This window comes from Diceros bicornis, chromosome 1, assembly GCF_020826845.1.
Source record: "Diceros bicornis minor isolate mBicDic1 chromosome 1, mDicBic1.mat.cur, whole genome shotgun sequence".
NCBI lineage: Eukaryota > Metazoa > Chordata > Mammalia > Perissodactyla > Rhinocerotidae > Diceros > Diceros bicornis.
This window is the reverse complement of record NC_080740.1, coordinates 8,612,608-8,633,263: the sequence shown is the minus strand read 5'-3', so window position 1 is coordinate 8,633,263 and position 20,656 is coordinate 8,612,608. Positions and strand designations below refer to the sequence as shown.

The window sequence follows — 20,656 nt, the reverse complement described above, 5'->3', positions numbered from 1 at the left end:
ATATATACATGTATAAATTTCTTTCCTCCATTGAATTAAATATATACAATATATTTGAATATATATATATTCAAACAAAGCTTTTTTTTAATACATTGCTTTTTTTTTCTTAAAGAAAACTCTGAAATGTGTCTTCAGCCAAAATAGAGGATGCTGGATTATTTGTAGGTCATATTGAAGATTCCAGTGATTTCCAAGGTAGACTCAATCCCAGTGGTATAGAGAAGTTTATCCGGTGCTGAGATCATGTCCTGGAGAGCTCCTTAATCCCAGCTGTCCATCCTTATTCATTGTCATTGATTATAGAGAGCCATGTGGTCAACTGAACATAGCTCAGCACCACTTCTGGGAAAACATTCAACTGTCATGGCCCTGTTGATGAAAAAATGTCCTAAATATGAAGGTCCCTGCAGGCAGATGGCCCACATTTTTAGTTGCCATGTGGTTGAGGGCTCTGGATATTTCGTGTACTCATTTTTTGCATCACACATCACTACATCACATTTAATTCTTTTTAAAAAAACTTTTAATTTCAAATAAGTATAGACTCACAGGAAGCTGCAAAACAAATGTACAGAGAGGTCCTGTATACCCTTCATACTGTTTCTCTCAGTGATAACATCTTGCATAACAATAGTACAATATCAAAACCAGGAAACTGACATTGGCACTATCCGCAGAGCCTTTTCAGATTCACTAGTTTTATGTGCACTCATTCTCATGTGTGTATATGTGTGTGTGTTTGTACAGTTCTATGTAATTTCATCACATGTGTAGATTCTTTTAACCACCACCACAATCAAGATACGGAATCATTTCATCACTACAAGGCTCTCAAGCTATCTCTTTGTAGCCATTCATACCCTGTCACCCCCATCCCTAACCTCTGGCAACTACTATTCTGTTTTCCATCTCTTGTTATTTCAAGAATATTATATAAATGGAACAATACAGTATGTAATCTTTTGAGATTTTTTTTTTCACTCAGCATAATTCCTTTGACATTCATCCAAGTTGGTATGTATATCAATAGTTCATTCCTTTTTATTGTTGCATAGTACTCCATGGCAAGGATGTACCATAGTTTGTTTAACCACTCACCTATTGAAGGATATTTGGGTTATTTCTAGTGTTTGGGAATCATGAGTAAAACTTCTATAAACGTTTGTGTACAGTTTTTTTTTCTTAACATGGGTTTTCATTTCTCTGGATAAATGTCCAGAACTGCAGTTACTGGGTTGTATGCCAGCACAGTAAGGCAATGCCTTTCAATGAAATGTCTGCTCATGTCTTTTTGCCATTTTCTTATTGGATTGTTTGTTTATTTTATTGTTGAGTTTCAAGAGTTCTTTATACAGTCTAGATAAGAGTCCTTTGTTAGATATGTGGTTTATCCTAGTCTGTATGTTGTCTTTTCATCCTCTTCACAAGATCTTTTGCATCTTACATTAGTGTGGTACATTTGTTACAATTAATGAACCAACATTGATGCGTTGTCATTGAAGTCCATACTTTATTCAGATTTCCTTAGATTTTACCTAATCTGTCAACTCCCACTCCAACAGTGATGGCCCCCACTATCTGCCATTCATTTACTTAATTGTTCAATACCAGAATACATATATAGGACATCTTGGTTGCTTCCAGTTTTTGGTGATTATAAATAAAGCTGCTATAAACATTCTTGTGCAGATTTTTGTGTGGGTATAAATTTTAAATCAGCTGAGTAAACACTTAGGAGCACAATTACTAGATTGTAACAGTGTATTAGTTTCCTAAGGCTGCTCTAAAAAATTACCACAAACTGGTGGCCTAAAACAACAGAAATTTCTTCTCTCAGTTTTGGAGATTAGAAGTCTGAAAACGAGGTGTGAGCAGGGCCACGTTCCCTCTGAAGACTCTAGAGAAGAGCCCTTTCTTGCCTCCTCCCACCTTCTGGCTGTTGCCAGCAATCCTTGGTATTCCTTGGCTAGTAGGTGCATCACTCCAATTTCTGCCTCTGTCTTCACATCACCATCTTCCCTCTCTGTGTGTCTGTGTCTTTCTGTCTCTGCGTCTGTATGTCTCCTTCTCTTTATAAGGACACCAGTCATTAGATTTGAAGTACATCCTAATTCAGTATGATCTCATCTTAACTTGATTACATCTGTAAAGTCTCTGTTTCCAAGGTCACATCACAGTACTTGGGGTTAAGATTTCAACATACCTTTTATGGAGGAAACAATTCAACCCACAACATATGGTAAGACAATGTTCAGCTTTGGGAGAAACTGCCAAACTGTCTTGCAAAGTTTTGCATTCCCACCAGCAATGAATGAGAATTTCTGTTGCTCCACAGCTTTGCACAGCAGTTGGGATTGTCAATTTTTCAGATTTTAGCCATTCTAACAGGTATATAGTGAAAACTCATTGTTTTAATTTGCATTTCCCTAATGGCAAATGATACTGAGCATCTTTTCGTTCTAGTATGGTTAAAAAATATATTCTGTATGATTTCACTACAATTTTTTATTGAAGTTTGCTTTATAACTCAGGATATGGTCTGCCTCGGTGAATGTTCCATGATCTCTTGGAAAGAATGTGTGTTCTTTCTTACTTAACATAGTACGGGAATTCCTAGCCAGAGCAATCAGGCAAGAAAAAGAAATAAAAGGGATCCAAATTGGAAAGGAAAAAGTGAAACTATCTCTATTTGCAGATGACATGATTTTATATATAGAAAACCCTAAAGAATCCACCAAAAAACTTTTAGAAATAATAAGTAAATATGGTAAAGTTGCAGGATACAAAATCAACATGCAAAAATCAGTCGCATTTCTATACACTAACAATGAAGTAGCAGAAAGAGAAATTAAGAATACAATCCCATTTACAATTGCAACAAAAAGAATAAAATACCTAGGAATAAACTTAACCAAAGAGGTGAAAGATCTGTACACTGAAAACTATAAAACATTGTTGAAAGAAATTGAAGAAGACACAAAGAAATGGAAAGAGATTCTGTGCTCTTGGATTGGAAGAATTAACACAGTTAAAAGATCCATGCTTCCTAAAGCAATCTACAGATTCAATGCAATCTCTACCAAAGTTCCAACAACATTTTTCATTTTTCATTTTCATAGAACAAAGAATCCTAAAATTTATATGGAACAACAAAAGACCCTCAATAGCCAAAGCAATCCTGAGAAAAAAGAACAAGCTGGAGGTATCACACTCCCTGATTTCAAAATATACTACAAAGCTATAGTAACCAAAACAGCATGGTAGTGGCACAAAAACAGACACACAGACCAATGGAACAGAATTAAGAGCCCAGAAATAAACCCACACATCTATGGACAGCTAATTTTTGACAAGGGAGCCAAGAACATACAATGGAGAAAGGAAAGTCTCTTCAATAAATGGTGCTGGGAAAACTGGACAGCCATATGCAAAAAAATGAAAGTAGACCATTTATCTTACACTATGCACAAAAATTAACTCAAAATGGATTAATGACTTGAATGTAAGACCTGAAACCATGAAAATTCTAGAAGAAAACATAGGCAGTACGCTCTTCAACACTGGCCTTAGCAGCATATTTTCAAGTACCATGTCTCACTGGGCAAGGGAAATAATAGAAAAAATAAACAAATGAGACTACATCAAACTAAAAAGCTTCTGCACAGCAAAGGAAACCATCAACAAAACCAAAAGACAACCTAACAATTGGGAGAAGATATTTGCAAACCACATATCTGATAAGGGGTTAATCTCCAAAGTATATAAAGAACTCATACATCTCAACAACCAAAAAACTAACAACCCAATTAAAAAATGGGCAAAAGACCTGAACAGACATTTCTCCAAAGAAGATACACAGAAGGCCAACAGGCACATGAAAAGATGTTCAACATCATTAACTATCAGGGAAATGCAAACCAAAACTACAGTGAGGTATCACCTCACTCCCGTCAGAATGGCTATAATTAATAAGACAGGAACCAACAAGTGTTGGAGAGGATGTAGAGAGAAGAGAACTCTCATACACTGCTGGTGGGTGTGCAAACTGGTGCAGCCACTATGGAAAACAGTATGGAGATTCCTCAAAAAATTAAGGATAGAACTACCATACAATCCAGCTATTCCACTGCTGGGTATTTCATGCCAAAGAGCATGAAAACACGAATGCATAAAGATACATGCACCCCCATATTCATTGCAGCATTATACACAATAGCCAAGACTTGGAAGCAATCTAGGTTCCCATCAAGGGACGAATGGATAAAAAAGATGTGGTATATATACACAATGGAATACTACTCAGCCATAAGAAATGATGAAATCTGGCCATTTGTGACAACACAAATGGACCTTGAGGGTATTATGCAAAGTGAAATAAGTCAGAGGGTGAAAGTCAAATACCGTATGACCTCACTCATAAGTAGAAGATAAAAACAAAAACAAACAATCACATAGAGACAGAGATTGGATCGGTGGTTACCAGAGGGGAAGAGGGGAGGGAGGAGGGCAAAAGGGGTGATTAGGCACATGTGTGTGGTGATGTATTGTAATTAGTCTTTGGGTGGTGAACGTGATGTAATCTACAGAAAATTGAAATATAATAATGTACACCTGAAATTTATATAATGTTATAAACCAATGTTACTGCAATTAAAAAAAAAAAAAGAATGTGTGTTCTGTTGTTGTTGGATGGCGCATTCTATAAGTGTCAATTAGATCCTGTTGTTTAATTCATCTAGATCTTTGCTTATTTTCTGTCTAGTAATTCTATTAGTTGCCGAAAGTGGGGCATAACTATAACTGTAATTATGGATTTGGCTACTTATTCTTTCACCTCTGTCAGTTTTTGCTTCACGTATTTTGAAGCACTGTTGTTTGGTGCACACATTTAGGACTGCTATGTCTTTTTGGTGGATTGGCCTATTTATCATTATGTAACATCCCTCTTGTCCCTAGCAGTTTTTTGTTGGGGTTGTTGTTCTGAAGTCTACTTTATCTGATATTAATATATCAACTCCTACTTTTTTTTTGGCTGATCAATGTTTGCATGGTATAGCTTTTTCCATCCTTTTATCTTCAACCTACCACTCTCACTATGTTTAAAGTTTCTGGTAGACAGCATATACTTGGGCTGTGTTTATTCATTCACTTTGCCAATCTCTGTCTTTTAATTGATGTATTTAGACCATTTACATTTAGACTAATTATTGATTTTGTAGGATTAAGTCTGTCATTTTATTATTTGTTTTCTATTTGTTCCCTGCTAATCATTCCTCTGTTTCTCTCTCTCCATTTCTTTTCCTTCTTGTGGGTTACTTGAATATTTCTTAGAATTTTATTTTGATTTACTTAATGTTTTTAAGTATACCACTTTGTACAGTTTTCTTAGTGGTTGTTCTAGATATTACAATATACATATATTACTTATCACAGTCTACTGGTTTATGATGTTTTATCACTTTGAGTGAAGTATAGAAACCTCATTTTCTTTTAGGACCCTTTACCATCCTCACTTTTAAAATATGATTTTCCTATTTCTACATAAATTGGTCAGATGATATTATTATTTTGTTTTGTTTAATTCTTTTTAATACAAAACACAGACAACAACTTCACTATGCTAGAGGAGCAAAATGAATCCCTTTCAATATATATCACTGCCTGAATCCTTAATATCAAATGAATAAATGACCCTGTCTCTCCATTTAAACTTCTAGGCAACATAGTACCATTGGAGAAAGCCACACAACTGTGCTAACTTAGCTAGGCTTAAAGACGACTGAGCCTCACTGCTGAAGCTATAGATTCCACCTTCTTTCAATTCCTGGGGCAATTCCTAGAATCCCCTCCCTCTTCTCCCCATCATCCTCAGGACCAAACTTTAAGGGGTACTAAAACCCGGATCTCCACATAAGCCTTCTAACAGACGGAATTGCTAAAATGTAAATTGATCCTGTTATATTCTCTAGCTAACTTCATTTCCATTAAAAAAAAGTTGAATAAATATTTAAAGAATATCTGTTTGAAAGGGCACCTAATTATTAGCCTGCCCATGGCTCTCACCTGATTTATCTCCTTCATAATTTAAATTTAACCTTTGCCACTGTCAGCAATACTTCTATTCACTTTTTGCTAACTTCCTGGTGCCTTCTCTAGATTGTTCTCTCTGTTTTTAAAGCCCCAGTCTCATTCTCTCAGGCTCTTCGATTTGTTTTCCAATGTAACAGGGAAATTTGACGGTAACTGATTAGAGCTAACTCAGCATTCTCATGCTCCCCTTGAGATTTCCTCCAGTCTCAGAGAGAAAGCATGTCTCTCACTTTCACTGCCAGCTCCACTGCTCTATCTCCTGATCTCAGCCTCTCAACCTTGAGGGTGATTCCTAGGATCCAATCCCTCTTCTCTCTGGTATCTTCAGGCTTTGGCTCAGGAGTAGCTAATTTTGTCTTCACATGCCTGGAGATTCACCCTGTCATCGCCTTCAAAAAGTCTTCTGCTCCTGTCTCATTGCTTTCCTTCCTTCATCTGTAATATTCCTCATGATACTATGCCTACCCCTATTCCTAATACCATTTTCTTCAGTAATCCTTTGCAATTTTATTTTTAACAACCTATTCAATGAAAAATGCTTGGTGCAAGGGTGCCAGGTGCCTTTCTTCTAATAATATTCAGCAGCATTTCCTCACTTCATTTTCCATAAAATTTTGCTTCATTTAATACAATGTGTGGGTTCATAAAATCCTCCCTCCTCTGATGTCCATGAAACAATAGCATTCCACCTCCCATCCATGACTATGTGAATTCATTAATACTGTATTTAGGCGTTTACTCTTTTTTTACTTCCTCAAAACTACATATCACCATGCCTTCCAATATCACCAACTCCAGTTCTCAAGTAAGTCAATCAACACTCTTCCTGATCAGTCTCAGCTTATTATCAAATCTAGCTTCCATTTATGTCTTCAGATTCTTTGCCATAGTCTTTCCCATCTCTGTGCCTTGACTCATGTAGCATAGCCCATGTGGAATGTCTTCCTCTGTGCCAATCTAAATCCAATGTACCCATCCTTCAAGGTCAGCTAAAGTTCTACTTCTTCCATTAGGCCTTTGCCAAGCATTGCAGTACATTAAAGCCTCTGTCTAAAACCACATTAGACTTGTGGTCTGCTTGACAATTATCTCTAGTTACCTCAAATATGTAGCACTTGTTTTATCAACTATCCTTCTGAAAGCATGAACATAAGGTTTTATTATTCTCTGACAGCCCAACAGTGTGCTGGGCACATAGAAGTTGTTTAATGAACTTGTTTAATGGCTTAATACTAAACAAATATTATTGAAACAAGTAATGATAGTAATATCACAGCATTGATAACCCTACTTTCAATGAAACAAGGATTATTAAGGCAACTTAGAAGACCACAGGCAGTATGACATAGTGTCTAAGAGTATGAGCCCAGATTGTCTGGTTCAAATCCTGCTGCTTGTCACCTATTGGCTAGATGACCTCGGGAAGGTTAATTAACATCTTTGTGCCTTAATTTCCCTCCCTGAAAATAGGGGGACATAACAGTACCTACCTCCTGGGGTCATTATGAAGATCAAATGAGTTTTGTCACATACTTAAAACAATTTCTGGCATCCACAAATTGCTCCATGAATGTCAACTATTTTTAAATGCTCATTACACATAGAGTGATAGTATCTCAGAGCTAAAAGAACCTTTGCTTTGTAAGTGAATGAGTTGAGAAACAAAGGTAAAATGATTGGCTCATGGTCATATGGCTGATTAGAGGCAGAGTCAGGAAACCAGCTCTCCTGACTTCTATTCAGTGTTTGTTTTCTTCTTCCCCAACAACTCTGTATCTGAACATGGAACTGAATTATAGAAGTTCAGAGTGCAAAGGGACATTCAAGTCTCTCTAGTTCAACTTTTCCATAAGGGACCACACTGCATGCATGATCACCTTTCATCTTTGCTGACAGCACCATTTCACAGATTCTTAATCACCCAGGCAATTTTCACAGATTCTTGATCACCCAGACAAAAGCATCCTAACAGAACCTGCACCATGTCTCCCAAGTTAAGAAACACATGAGGGATAGGAATGGATGCCAAGGTCAGGGTCCCTGAGTTCAGATGACTATCATTAGATGAAGCCATTTTTAACATCTATCTTTTGAAAAATAATATTTCTTTTTCAGAGAAAACATTGTCTGGAATACTCATTATAAAGCTGTGATTCAAGTCATCCCACACTTACGTGAATGTTTTGCAGATAGTATGCTTTCTGCTAGGAATCTGAAATTATGATTTTGATGAACTCTGAACAATACTCTTTAGCAGCCAGAAAAAGATTCAGGGGCCAACTACCCATACCAGGCATAATTCCTGAAGGTTTCAGCTTTCTGTGTGGTTCTCTGAAACAATATTCAGCCTGGTTGTGCAATCAGCTGTGCTAGTGTTTTAAAATTCAATCTAGGAAATACAGTCTCTCAAGAGGAACTGCAGCAATAAAAAATTGCTATTAAATAGGCACAAATAAGCCTGTGTGTAAGGATTCTCTCATCAGACGCAATAGCATGCTATTCTGTCTCAATTCAATGCTGAGATTTAATTTCTCTTTAATGCAAATGAAATTGTTGTATGTAACAGCAGTAATAAGGAAGAAGGCTAAATTGAGTAATTATATTGTGTGTCCACAAAGAATGTGCATCCACTTTCAGCCCCCTCCACCCTACAAACAAGACTCAGGGAATCCACATTCTGTTTATGATTATTTAAAATGCCTGATTGTAAAGTATGGACTCTGAGGATTTTAATCCTCAAAACAAGAAGGTCCCATTACTTGAATCTGAAAATTGAGTTACCTTCTTTATATTGAAGACTGAACAGAGGGCCTTCACTGATCCCACAGAGGATGCATCATTCCTGCTTTGTGCTTCTATAGTATTTTATTTATATCTCTAACTTTACTCATGATAATCTGACTTGTTACACCCAGCTGTATGTCTCCTTTGTAGACTATAAACTCTTGAGGATAGAATTCAAGTCTGGTTTATCTCTGTATTCTCCCAGAGCCTTACAGTGTCTTGGACATAGAAGCTGCACAGTAAATGTTTGAAATTTAGTTTTAATGGTACAGGTGTTAAGCATATCCCAGTTTTAAATATTAATGGATTTGACCTTTGACATACTTTTTCCTTCCCATTTCTTAGAACTCTTGCCTTTGAAACGCAAAAAACTTTAGCAAATTGACACTGTAATTTAGATGCTATATAAACAGCAAGGGAGCGCCTAGCAATTATTTGTTGAATTGTAACTTTATGAAAATTTGCAGAGGTTTCTTTTGAACTCTCAGTTGTTTACAGGGACCCAACCACCTCAGTGGGGCAGAGGAAAAGAAAGAACTCAGAGGAATGACTGGGAGGGTATCCCAGAAAGACTACTGTGCCTTCTAGAAGAAAACCCCAGCACCCAAGTCCTGACTCCAGGACCCAGTAGCAAGTTAGGATCACAGCATTCTCAAGGCCTATCTTTCCTCTTTAATAGTTTTTCTCAGAAATTGTCAGTTTGATGTTCAAGAAATATTTAATTCATGTCCATTAGGCCCACAGACACTACTGGCTATGTGAGTTGCAGGGTCCAGTCCAAAATAAAAATGCAGGGCCCTTGTTCCAAAACTATTAAGAATTTCAAGACCATGACAGCAGAACATTAAGGCAAGTGTGGGCCCATCTAAGCCCAGGGTCCTGTCTGACTGCACAGGGCTCACATCTATGAAGCCAGCCATGTTCTATCTTCAAAGAGCTTCCAGTACAGGGAAAGGCAAAAGATCTATATGGGATAGAAGCTACAATTCAAGTATGTACATGGGGCTGCAGGAACCCAGAAGCTCCTAACTTAGTAAAATCATCCCAGAGAAGGTGACAGTTAAGCTCATTTTTGAGGGAGGAGTGAGAGGAGAAAAATACTCCAGACTGAAGGGAGGCAGAATTCACCTGACAAATTTCAGGAATAGGGTTACTTTTAAGGAGAGTGGAGCAAGCGAACATGAGGGTGACACAATTGAGATTGAGAGTGGAATGAGGCAGAGGCCAAATATATGGGGGAAGACGTTGAAAAATTATTGAGTACCTACTGTATGCCAACTTCTTTCCCCCATGTCATAATCTTAAACACTCAGAACAATCCTGTAAATAAACTGCCATGCCTATTTTACAAACGGGTTAGTTTAGGTACAGGGTCGTAATGTTCAAAGGGCTTGGGACACTTTAGGCATGCAATAAATATTTGAGGAAGACTGGTGGGTCTATCTGGCTTAAGGCCCAGAAGGACTCAACCCCAGGCAAAGCTCATTTTAAGCGCTCTGCTAACTCTACCAGAAGTCGTCTCTGCATCTCTCCAGAGGCCAAAGTTACCCTTCCCTCCCCTTGCCCCGCCCCCGCATTTCCACGTGCCGGAAATTGAGCTGCAAAAGTACTTCCGGGATAGCAAAGGTCGGCCCCGGCAAGATGGCGGCTCCCTTGGAGCTCAGTTGCTGGGGAGGCGGCTGGGGGCTCCCATCGGTACACAGCGAGTCCCTGGTGGTGATGGTGAGGCCGCGTCGCGGGCCAGGGCGCGGGAGAGCAGGGGCGGGGCCAGAGGCACGAGGCTGGCTGGGTCCGGGCCCGGCGGCTTGACGCGGTTCCCCGGGCGCTGCGGGGCCGAGGCCGGCCGGGGCGCTGCTCGCTGCACCGCCCTGGGCTCCCTGCCGTCGACGAGTCACAGCCTGGCCTGTGACCCCGCCGAGGCCTGGCGGGAGAGTCCTGACTTCTCCGCTTGGCTCCGAGTTTTCTCAGCCTTGCAAAGCTGTCTGGCGGTGGAGTGAAGCCCGAAGCAGGGGGCGCCAGCGCCCCGTTCTGCAGCCCCCGGAGCTTTTGCGGAGAAAAGTACCCGAAAGCTGGGTGTCTTGCGCGCGCGTCCCCGGCTGGAGATCGGGGGAGGGTCGCGGCCCCCTGTCAGGCGTTTCTGCCTTCGGGGGACGAGGCTGTGAAGCAAAGCTGCTCTGCAGATTTGCATTACGTACTCAGTCTAAAATGTTTTATTGCAAACTCTGTTTCAGGCTTACGCCAAATTTTCTGGTGCACCCTTGAAAGTCAAGGTCATAGATAACACCTGGAGAGGTTCAAGAGGTACAGTGTAATCTTTTAAACACCCCTTTCCGCCATCTTTAAGCCCCCCCCCCCCCATTTAAAACTTGGAGGCATATAGCCGTGGACTACCTTGGGGTTTTAGTTTCTTCTTGCCATGACCTTGGCTGTGTGTTGCTTAAGGTTTGATCATTCTGAGTAATACTTCAAAGGACAAGCCAAATCAGTGGAAATTATGAGAAATGAAAATGTTCTCTAAAACTGCTCTTTGTGAAATTGCAAAAACCCAAGATGAGCTTACTCATTTTTTCCCCCTCCAAATGTGCAATTGGTATAGTTTTAGGGTGTTGGAATCTCTTCAGAGGAAATAGAAATGTTTTCTTGTATGTAAACTATTTTTTGATTATAGGTGATGTACCAGTTTTGACAACTGAAGACAACTTTGTTTCTCAGCCAGCAAAAATACTAAACTTTTTAAGAAAACAGGTGGGTGGTTCCTTTTGAAGAAGTAAATTGCTGATCCCTGCATGTTACTTTTTAAAAAAAATACATTTTAAGGTTTGAGGAGTTTTTTTAGAATTCTTTTTTGCCAACTCAGTAGACAGTTGGAGATACCTGGGGTTTGATATAAAAATAGACTTGAAAATTACTGCTGAAAATCATGAGTTATGCTGTGATTCGAAAGTCATATAGTGAGTAAAGTCAATTTATATTTTCATGCACTCTGCTTGGATTTTTTGAAGTTTAGGGTAAAAACAGATTCTGTTTAGCCGTATTCGCTATTACAGTTATTGATATGACTGTCAGTTTAGCCGCAGAGTTGCTACACATTCTGTGCTGGGTATGACTTCTGAGTTCCCACCAACTAGCAACTATTTATTTAATTTTTAAAAAGCACTTAACTAATAGTTGCAGTTAAGTGTTTCATGAAATAATGTATCTAAAATGTTTGACCATGTAAAGATTTATATAATGTATCCAAAATGTTTAAAATGTAAAGATTTATCTAAATGCAAAAGTTACTGTTGGTTTTGCAAATTTTTTTTTTTTAAATAAGTCCTATGTCAACATGGAACTTTTATAAATAGAAGGTTTTCTTTCTTTTGTCATGGGGAAAAATGCAACCAATTAGAACTTTTTCCTTATTGTTAACAAAAATAATAATAGCTTCTATTTATTAAGTTTGTACTACATGCCAGTGCACTAAACTGTCATTAACAATCATTGAAATAATAGCAGTTAAAAAAAAAATCATAACGTCTATTGACCTTACTGCATGCATGATGCTTTGCTAAGAACTTTATTTGCATTAGGCAGTATTTGTCACTGAATTTGTATTTCTCTTTTCCCCTTTTAATATCATGTTTGCCGTGTTTGAGTAAGAATAGGAATCCTAATTTATTTAGCTTCATTGTTTTGGGGTGCTCTTGACTGAGGTTTTTTGATTTTATATTTTTTAATAGAAATATAATGCTGATTATGAACTCTCGGCAAGACAAGGGGCAGATACACTGGCTTACATTGCTCTCCTCGAAGAGAAGCTTCTTCCTGCAGTGGTGAGCATTGGTGAATATTACAGTATTTTAATGACTTACTGAAAATGTACTTAATCTGTTTAGGAAAAAAATAATGAAAAAGGCTTAAGAGAGGAAATTTCATTTGTGTATTAATCTTGATTCTTTCATGTTACTGTGAAACTGGATTCTGTTAGACCTTCAACTAGTGTGTACAAAAACAAAGTGAAAGATAATGTCATTTTGGAAATAAAAATTCTTATGGAAGATGGAGTTTATTACTCCATGTATAGAATTGGGTGAACTGTAATTCATTCAGTCAACAAATATTTATTGAGCACCTACTGTGTGCCAGGCCTTGTTCTGGGTGGCTGGATATAGCAATCAACAAAACTCACGTGTAAAATTTTGTTTTATCCTTGAGTCTTTCTAACTGGAAAATTTGTATGAAGTCACTTGATACAAAGATATTTATGAAAAAAAACTTTCACATCGATTGTGTGATCTTTCTTTTAGTAAAAGAACATCCTTGTAGTGTTTTTCCCCTTTTTTTGCAGCTTCACACATTCTGGGTTGAGAGTGACAATTACTTTACTGTGACAAAGCCATGGTTTGCTTCACGAATTCCTTTTCCCTTGAGTTTGATCCTGCCTGGAAGAATGTCTAAGAGGGCACTGAATAGGATTCTCCTGACTAGAGGAGAGCCTCCCCTCTACCACCTCCGAGAAGTGGAGGCACAGGTATGGTTGGGGTTATCTTCAGAGCAAGGGCCCTCTGGAGGAGGGACAAGAGAGATGGCAGAGATGAACTTACCTATAGATACCTGCCTAAAAAGGACTTCTAGAGCATCTTTCCTACCTTTGAGATGTAATTTCATCCTTATTAGATATACAGAGATGCCAAGGAGTGCCTAAATCTTCTGTCAAACAGATTGGGAACATCTCAGTTCTTCTTTGGAGATACGTGAGTGCATTCTTTTAAATATCATTTTGATGCTTTGTGTGCATATATTCAATGAGTAGTTATTTAAAGCAAGTCCCCTTCCCCCCACCATTAGTTTTTCACTTAAAGAAACAACTTTAATAGATTTTTTACCATAGGAAACTTTTTCTGTCGGTGGTAATCTAACATTGACTTAATATGCTGCATATGTGAATTTAAAACGTCTAAAACTATTTCCACCCTGTCTCAAGTCTCTATGTAACACTTGAAAGTAAAGATGAATCTTTAAGTTACGACTTAATTTTCTTCTAAATAAAATAAATGGTTAGAATGTTTTTAAAAAACTAGTAATGAGTAAAACCCTAGTTGCATCATTTTTATAAGCTAAAATGGGTTGTAAACCTTTTAAAAGACTATATTATATACTTGAGAATTGACAAATATATTTGAGAAAAATTTTTTAACATAACCCTAAGTTAATATTTTCTTATGTGCATGTAAAAAATCCTTAATTTATTTTTAGGCCTTCTACCCTGGATGCCTATGTATTTGGTTTTCTTGCACCTCTTTATAAAGTACGCTTTCCTAAAGTTCAGTTACAAGAACATTTGAAACAGCTCTCCAACCTGTGTCGCTTTTGTGATGACATCCTAAACAGTTATTTTAGGCATAGTCTTGGAGGTAAGCTGGCTCCTCTTCAGCTAATCTTTGTTTGCATAGAATGTTTGCATATTCTCTGAAGGATGTATAAGCAGAATTCACTACTTATTAAAGAAGTTTGTGTATTGTCTTTAAGTGCTGGTTTATAGCACTTCAAAACGTTGCATTTTTCTAACTTTACTTTTATTCCCATGTGTTAGTTCTTATTTAAATAGCAAAATAGATATTTACCTTTTGTCTATTCTTCAGAATTTTATATATTTCTTGCTTCTTGTTCTTTTAAAAACATTGCCCCTTTGAAGTGGGTCATTTTCTTCTAAAAGTTAACCAAAGGTATTTATTGAGTCTCTTGCTGAAAGATAGCATTTATCCTAACGCAAATGGGCAATTACTTTAAATGTTGCTTCTAGCATTTTCCTGCGTGAACAGAAAATCAGCAGCAGACTGATTTTGGTGAGGTACATTCCCATGATTCCACTCCTTGAGAACTGATTGCATCAGACTGGAGGTATTGTAAATAGAGGACACCTGTCACTTAGGATATGATTCTTTGGGAGTGTGGGGCCTTGTGTGTAAGTGATTGGGATGCTCAGTTTGTATTGAGAGAGTTGGCAGAAATTGTCCTTTTAAGAAACAGAAGTTATAAGGATAGCTGGCTTAGGGACAGTTTATTTTTTATGGTGGGTTGTGTGTTTTGTATGTAAGGAGGGGTTAGTAGTTTGGGAGTTACAAAATTAGGTAACTTTCAACTTTGTTACTTTGGAGCAGTAGTTAGCAAACCTGACTACAGGACAAACACAAAATCCTGGGTCCTATATCAGATTTACTGAATTAGAATCTCTTAGAGATAGATCTCAGGAATCTGTATTTTTTTAAGTCCCTCCAAATACTTTGTATGCCTGGTGGGGAGCTGTTTGGGAGTCACTGCGTTAGAAAGCTGTCCCAACAGTTGTGACTGAACACCTATTTGGGATGGCTGGGGAAGAGGTACAACTCAAATTGGAGAAGGAAATGGGGACCGCTGCTCTTGTCCTGATTACTGTGGCTAGCTGCCTAACACGTGGCCGACAGTGTCTGCTTAATGGGCACGTTTAGTCCTTTGTTTAGGGTTTGGTTTTGGAGCGTTGCTATCCCTCTTAACTTTGCTGTTGAACCCAGAATGGTTTTTCTCTTTGCCTTTTTTGTTGTTGTTGTTGGAGGGTGAGGCACTGGGGAGGTGGGTAGACTCTAAATTCTTTCTATCTAAACAGCTTTAAAGGCTTTCAAAACTTCCTGTCTTTCTGATTTCTGTCCTGGCTTCTTAGGCATCTCTCCTGCTGGACAAGAAACGGTAGATGCCAATCTGCAGAAACTCACCCAGCTTGTAAATAAGGAATCCAACTTGATTGAAAAGGTCAAGTTCACTTCAATCATTATTTTATAGTAGTTTAGTATTTTCCTTTCTGCAATTAATATTGTAATTTGCATTACGCATTAACTTTATCCTCTTAGTTTTTGTAAAAGAGTTTATTTTTTTAGAAAGCTGTTTAAATATACATTTACTAAAGTTGTATATAATAATGTTTTGAAGCCAGTAGTGGCCTCATTGCTTTGGGGAAAGATCTGATAATGGGATTGGGTTTATTTTTACCACACAATTAGTATTTTTCAAACTAGGAGACCCAAAAACCTGAGTTTTTAAAAAAAAAGAAACAAAAATACTTCTTACTTGCTTGTCTGTCTCTGAAAGTTAGCATTTCTTGAGATTGTAAGCACCTGTGCTTATCCTGTCTGGTTAATAGCACTGTGATGTCTTTTTCTTTCTTCCACATGAGCTGTTTTATATGTTGTCTGCAATTTTTCACCAATGGATATTTGGCAGGTTTGGGAGTGTTGGTTTGGTGAGAGAGATGTTGAGGAACTGGGTAGGGGAGAGAGCCAATAATGGAAATTTCAAGGGTGATTCTGATTGGAAAATACAAGAGAGTTATGCATTTTTTTCCTGATTGTCTGATAAACTTGCATTTTTTCTTATACAAATGAATACTTCATTCTTTCACAAACTAATGGGGCAACATGGCCAGATAACACTGGCTAGCAATTTTTGAGGTCTGAGTACCAGGCACTATGTCCTGTGAACTTTATCTGAGTGATCTCATTTAATCCTCACGACAGCTCTCTGTGTGCAGGTACTTGATCCTCCCATTTCACAGGTGAGGAGTAGCTCATGTCCCTGCCCAGGGGCATTCAGCTGGCAAGAGGTGGGGAGGGAATTGGAACCCTAGAGATTGGATTCCAGCATGGGCTTTGCAGTTAGTCAGCCATCTAACTCGTGAATGAGATTATGTATCCATTACTAGTAGTTTTAAGAGCCAGGTTTATAGCTGCCACTCTGGAATGACTGTTCTATTTCTTTTTCTAGTATTTCATATGTTGTTAGAACTTGAGAAGTGAGTAAAACTGCACAGTAAAATTGTAAGAGTCTGTTATTAGGGTTTGAGTAAGCTGAATGAAAGCCAAGTTTTGTCTTAATTCTTAGCCCAACCCAGTAAATCTCATGAGAGGAAAAATATTGAGTGTTAAGTGTGGATAATGGAAAGATTACTCAGACTGTTTTAGACACTTACCTGCTGGATGAAGGCTATCCATTATAGTTTCCATTTTCTATATGTGGCAAATTCATGACAGACATGTAAAGGGAACCATGAAATACCTACATATGCAGCAAGTTAAACCAAGGGGCCCTGTCACCACTTCGTACACTCTCATCTTGGGTTGTCATCAGTATGTGAAAGTTCCCTGACCCCGTATCAGGCACCCCCGCCCCCACTCCCCACCCCCCCACTTTGTTAGAGCAACAAATCCTGTTGGCTACCACTGTTCACCATTTGGACAGAAAATCTAGAGCTTAAAAAAAGAAAGAGTTATGTCAGAGGCACTTCGTTTTTGCAGAAAAAAAGACAACAAATTGATTCAAATATTTCAGTGGGAATACTTTTTTCCATTGGAAAATTAAAAATTAATCTTTTGTTCTCTTTCCTTTCCTATAAATACTCTGTACCTCTGCTGAAACATTTCCTTTATGCTTTATAAGAGCATCTTGAGAACATAAGGGAGAGTTTTGCACTGCACATATTCAAAACTAAGAAAGCCTGCCCATTACGTGGGTAATAAGATGCTATATTCTGCTGGTGTTGGGTCTTCGATGGCAGCTGCTTCCAAGTCTTTTATGAAGTAAGCTGATAGTGAGCTCAGCACCAGGGCCTGAATCTTGCACTCCATTTGTGGAGTGCTCTGGCTAAAGGTAGTTTTCCAAGGTCTGACTCAATTCTAAATAATCCTGCTCCTAGTGTTTCCAGGGATGCTAATGTACTCCTTAGGGTAAGTCTGAAACTCTTGGACATTTTCTCAATATGCTCCATATTAACTTGTTTCTCTAGAGCAGACTTAGAACTGATCGAATGTTTGGAATGCCTCTGGATTAGGTCTAAAGAATTGATCCTTCTTTCTGTCTCTTTTCCTAGCTTTCCTTGGTCTAAATACAGTTGTATGTCACTTAACGACGGGGATATGTTCTGAGAAACGCGTCATTAGGTGATTTCGTTGTGCAAACATCATAGTGTGTACTTACACAAACCCAGGTGGTACAGCCACCTATGCACCTACGCTCTATGGTACTAATTTTATGGAACCATTGTCATATGTGAATTCCGTTGTTGACTGAAAAGTTGTTAGGCGGCGCATGGCTGTACTTGCAGCCTAAAAGAACTATTCTTTTTGGGTGAAGTACAGGTCATTTTCATTGAGGCAATGAGGTACAGTTGAAAGAACAATAAGAATAAGTTAGAATAAGAAGACCTGGGTTCAAATGTCAGCTCTCATACTAGCTTTGCAACCTAATGCAAGTTCCTTAACCTCTCTATGCTTCATTTTGCTAATCTGTAAAATAGGGGATGATTATGTCTGCCTTTTTTTCCTTCACAATTGTGTTAGGAAGAGCAAATGAGGTATTGTACGTGAACATATTTTGTAAACTGTGGAGCTTACTGTAACAGAAGTGTTGGTTTTACACTTCCTGTTAGAAGACCTCTTAAACCAAGTCATGCTATGGTTGAGTTCATAGAATATTCATTTTGTGGAATTGCTGTGATTTTGTGAAGGCATCAGGGATGAGCCATATTGCTTTTATACATATACTGAGTCAGCTGGTATTTGAGGTGTGACATTTAGAATTCTTGAGAGATTATTTGCCAGAAAAAGGTTTCTCTAGCAGTCCTGGAAACATATGGCTCTGTCCTCTTCTAGGCTATAGTTTGGATGGGGAGGCCACAGTCCACATAAGTGGTGCACAGCCCTTAGTCAGATGTACCTTTTGTGCTTTCCACAGATGGATGACAATCTTCGCCAAAGCCCTCAACTTCCTCCTCGGAAACTGCCAACACTTAAGTTGACTCCCGCAGAAGAAGAAAGTAATTCCTTACAAAGGCTGTCACCCTGACAGTCATCAGGCTTTGTGTCCAAAGTCAAGACGATGGTTGCAGTAACCTTACACTAAGTGTGTGAAGGCAAAAAGAAAATGCCGTCAATAGGTATAAGGAAGACTCTAAAACAAAAGAAACTTTCTATGACATCTATTTTTGTTAATTAGGAGGCTTGTCTTTTAGCTTGGCAGTGCACTTTAAATAACGTCAGAGTGAATGCTACATGAGCTTGGGGAAAGAAGAACACAGTGTACTGTATATGAAAAACCTGCCTCAATCTTGGCAGAGGTTTGCCTTTGGTTCACGTGTTGCTGACCAGAAGCTACAATTCTGTTCTGAATGTGCGCTCTTAATTTATTCAAGTTAATTTATTAATTTGGTTTTCTTAGACCAGTCTGAATATCTATGTGGCTCTTGGCTGAGGCTTTTTTCTTCTGTTTAGAAATCTGATGCCTATTTTAGACATTAGGAAAACTATATTATTCTAATATTCTATTTACTTCAGTAGAAAAGCCTGTATTTAACTTTAAAAACCAATGAAGAATGTGCTTTTTAATGATGTCTTTCATAAGTCTAATCTTTGGGGGGGTTAGTACCACATATATAGATATTAAAGGTGGTTACTATATATAGATAGTATTCATCTGACTATATGCATGTCCATATAACATTAGTATTTGCTGATTTGTTCAATGTAAGTTAGCAAAGGCTCTTTTAGTTTATTGAGTGAATGTGGCAGCTTTAGACCTATGTCTTTGTAGTACATCCTTAACTCTAGTCATCTCTTTCTTGGATTGATTTCAGGAGAACTGAATGTGTTGGTCATTGTTATTATGCCAGGCTGTAAAGTCTTACTGAAACTTGACCAGTTGTTAGACACTACTCAGGAGGAACCCACCGCCAGAGTAATAGAAGTACCTACTATGTGTCAGGTCCAAGTTCACCAGGCTTGGCTCAGACCAGTGTTCTTTCATAAGAAGCATATCATGTAGTCAAAAGCTTTATGACAACTAATTGTTTTCCGTATAGTTTAACTACAGGTGAAGGATCCAATGGAATAATCAGAAATAGCAGTAGATTTTTAAGAATATTTTCTATTTATTGGTTGCTGAACTGTTAAAGGATTTGCTGTGCAGGTAATTTTACTAAAAATAGAATCTTGCTTATTTTAGTGGCTGAGGTGCTTCTGTTGTCCTAAAACCACTTCTGGGGTTTTTAAAGTATAGGACCATGTTTTTGATTACTGTCTTAAAAGATTACTATGGTGCTCAGCAAATCTTATCTCATCCTACAAAAACCCTCATGTTAAGAAAACAGCTTTGTAGTCAGGTCTTGTCTAATTTGAGCTGAGTGGAGCTCAGCTGTGTTTGACCTGCATCCTCCCTATTTGTTCTGTGTTTAGGTAGCTATTTATACAGGAGTCTTTAAGTTATTGTAAATAGTTTTTCTTGAAAGTTTTAATTAAATGAGAAACAAGGTAGTCTTCAAAATCTTATTCATCTGTTTGGCTGGATTTAGGAAAAGTAATGAGTTTCACGTTACTTCCGCAGCAGGTGGGAGAGTGCGTGTGTGCGTGCGTGCGTGCGTGCGTGCGTGTGTTATGCATTACTCTTCTGTTAGATTCCAGCAATCTGAAATCTGTATGAATATTCTATATTGAAAATCATGACCACAGGACGTTATCATCCTCTAGGATTGATGTATATTGGAGAAGGGTGGTTAAGCACATTAATCAAACATCTGTTTGTGCTTTAGTCAGGGTTAGTCGTTTTTAATTATGATTTATATTAAAACTCCCCAAAAGCATTTGAAGTGGCTTACAGTTGTCAAACTCAGGACAATTAAAATCAGTTTTTGGAAAAATAAAAAATTTGTAGGAAAAAGAGCTATACCAATCCCAACAAATTCTAAAATTGAATGGTAGATTTAACTCTAAGTTTCTCC

General features: G+C 38.0%; 1 protein-coding gene across 5 annotated transcripts; it reads left to right on the top strand.

The window, feature by feature from the left end:
* The first annotated feature begins 10,515 nt into the window (after positions 1-10,515).
* On the top strand, positions 10,516-20,305 carry MTX3 (metaxin 3). 5 transcript variants are annotated; one of them, XR_009224036.1, is made up of 9 exons: positions 10,516-10,599; positions 11,109-11,178; positions 11,546-11,622; positions 12,600-12,692; positions 13,208-13,390; positions 13,537-13,613; positions 14,116-14,273; positions 14,663-14,760; positions 15,557-15,604. XR_009224036.1 is itself a non-coding variant. In XM_058568932.1 (9 exons), exons 1-9 carry the CDS (start codon positions 10,519-10,521, stop codon positions 18,727-18,729), a joined length of 939 nt encoding a protein of 312 aa, XP_058424915.1. In that variant the 5' UTR covers positions 10,516-10,518; the 3' UTR covers positions 18,730-20,305. The 5 variants fall into 5 exon arrangements, 4 of the variants coding, with proteins under 4 accessions (XP_058424915.1, XP_058425128.1, XP_058425216.1 ...); XM_058568932.1 differs by lacking the exon at positions 14,663-14,760 and adding an exon at positions 18,619-20,305 and having other exon boundaries at positions 15,557-15,645; XM_058569145.1 differs by lacking the exons at positions 13,208-13,390; positions 14,663-14,760 and adding an exon at positions 18,619-20,305 and having other exon boundaries at positions 15,557-15,645.
* The last annotated feature ends 351 nt before the right edge of the window (positions 20,306-20,656 follow it).

Bases quoted from the DNA above. Each gene is read 5' to 3' on its own strand.
- MTX3 (XM_058568932.1), top strand. From the start codon at position 10,519: ATGGCGGCTCCCTTGGAGCTCAGTTGCTGGGGAGGCGGCTGGGGGCTC. The intron at 11,623-12,599 runs GTGGGTGGTTCC...ATTTTTTAATAG, and splicing joins TAAACTTTTTAAGAAAACAG to AAATATAATGCTGATTATGA. The intron at 14,274-15,556 runs GTAAGCTGGCTC...CTGGCTTCTTAG, and splicing joins TTTTAGGCATAGTCTTGGAG to GCATCTCTCCTGCTGGACAA.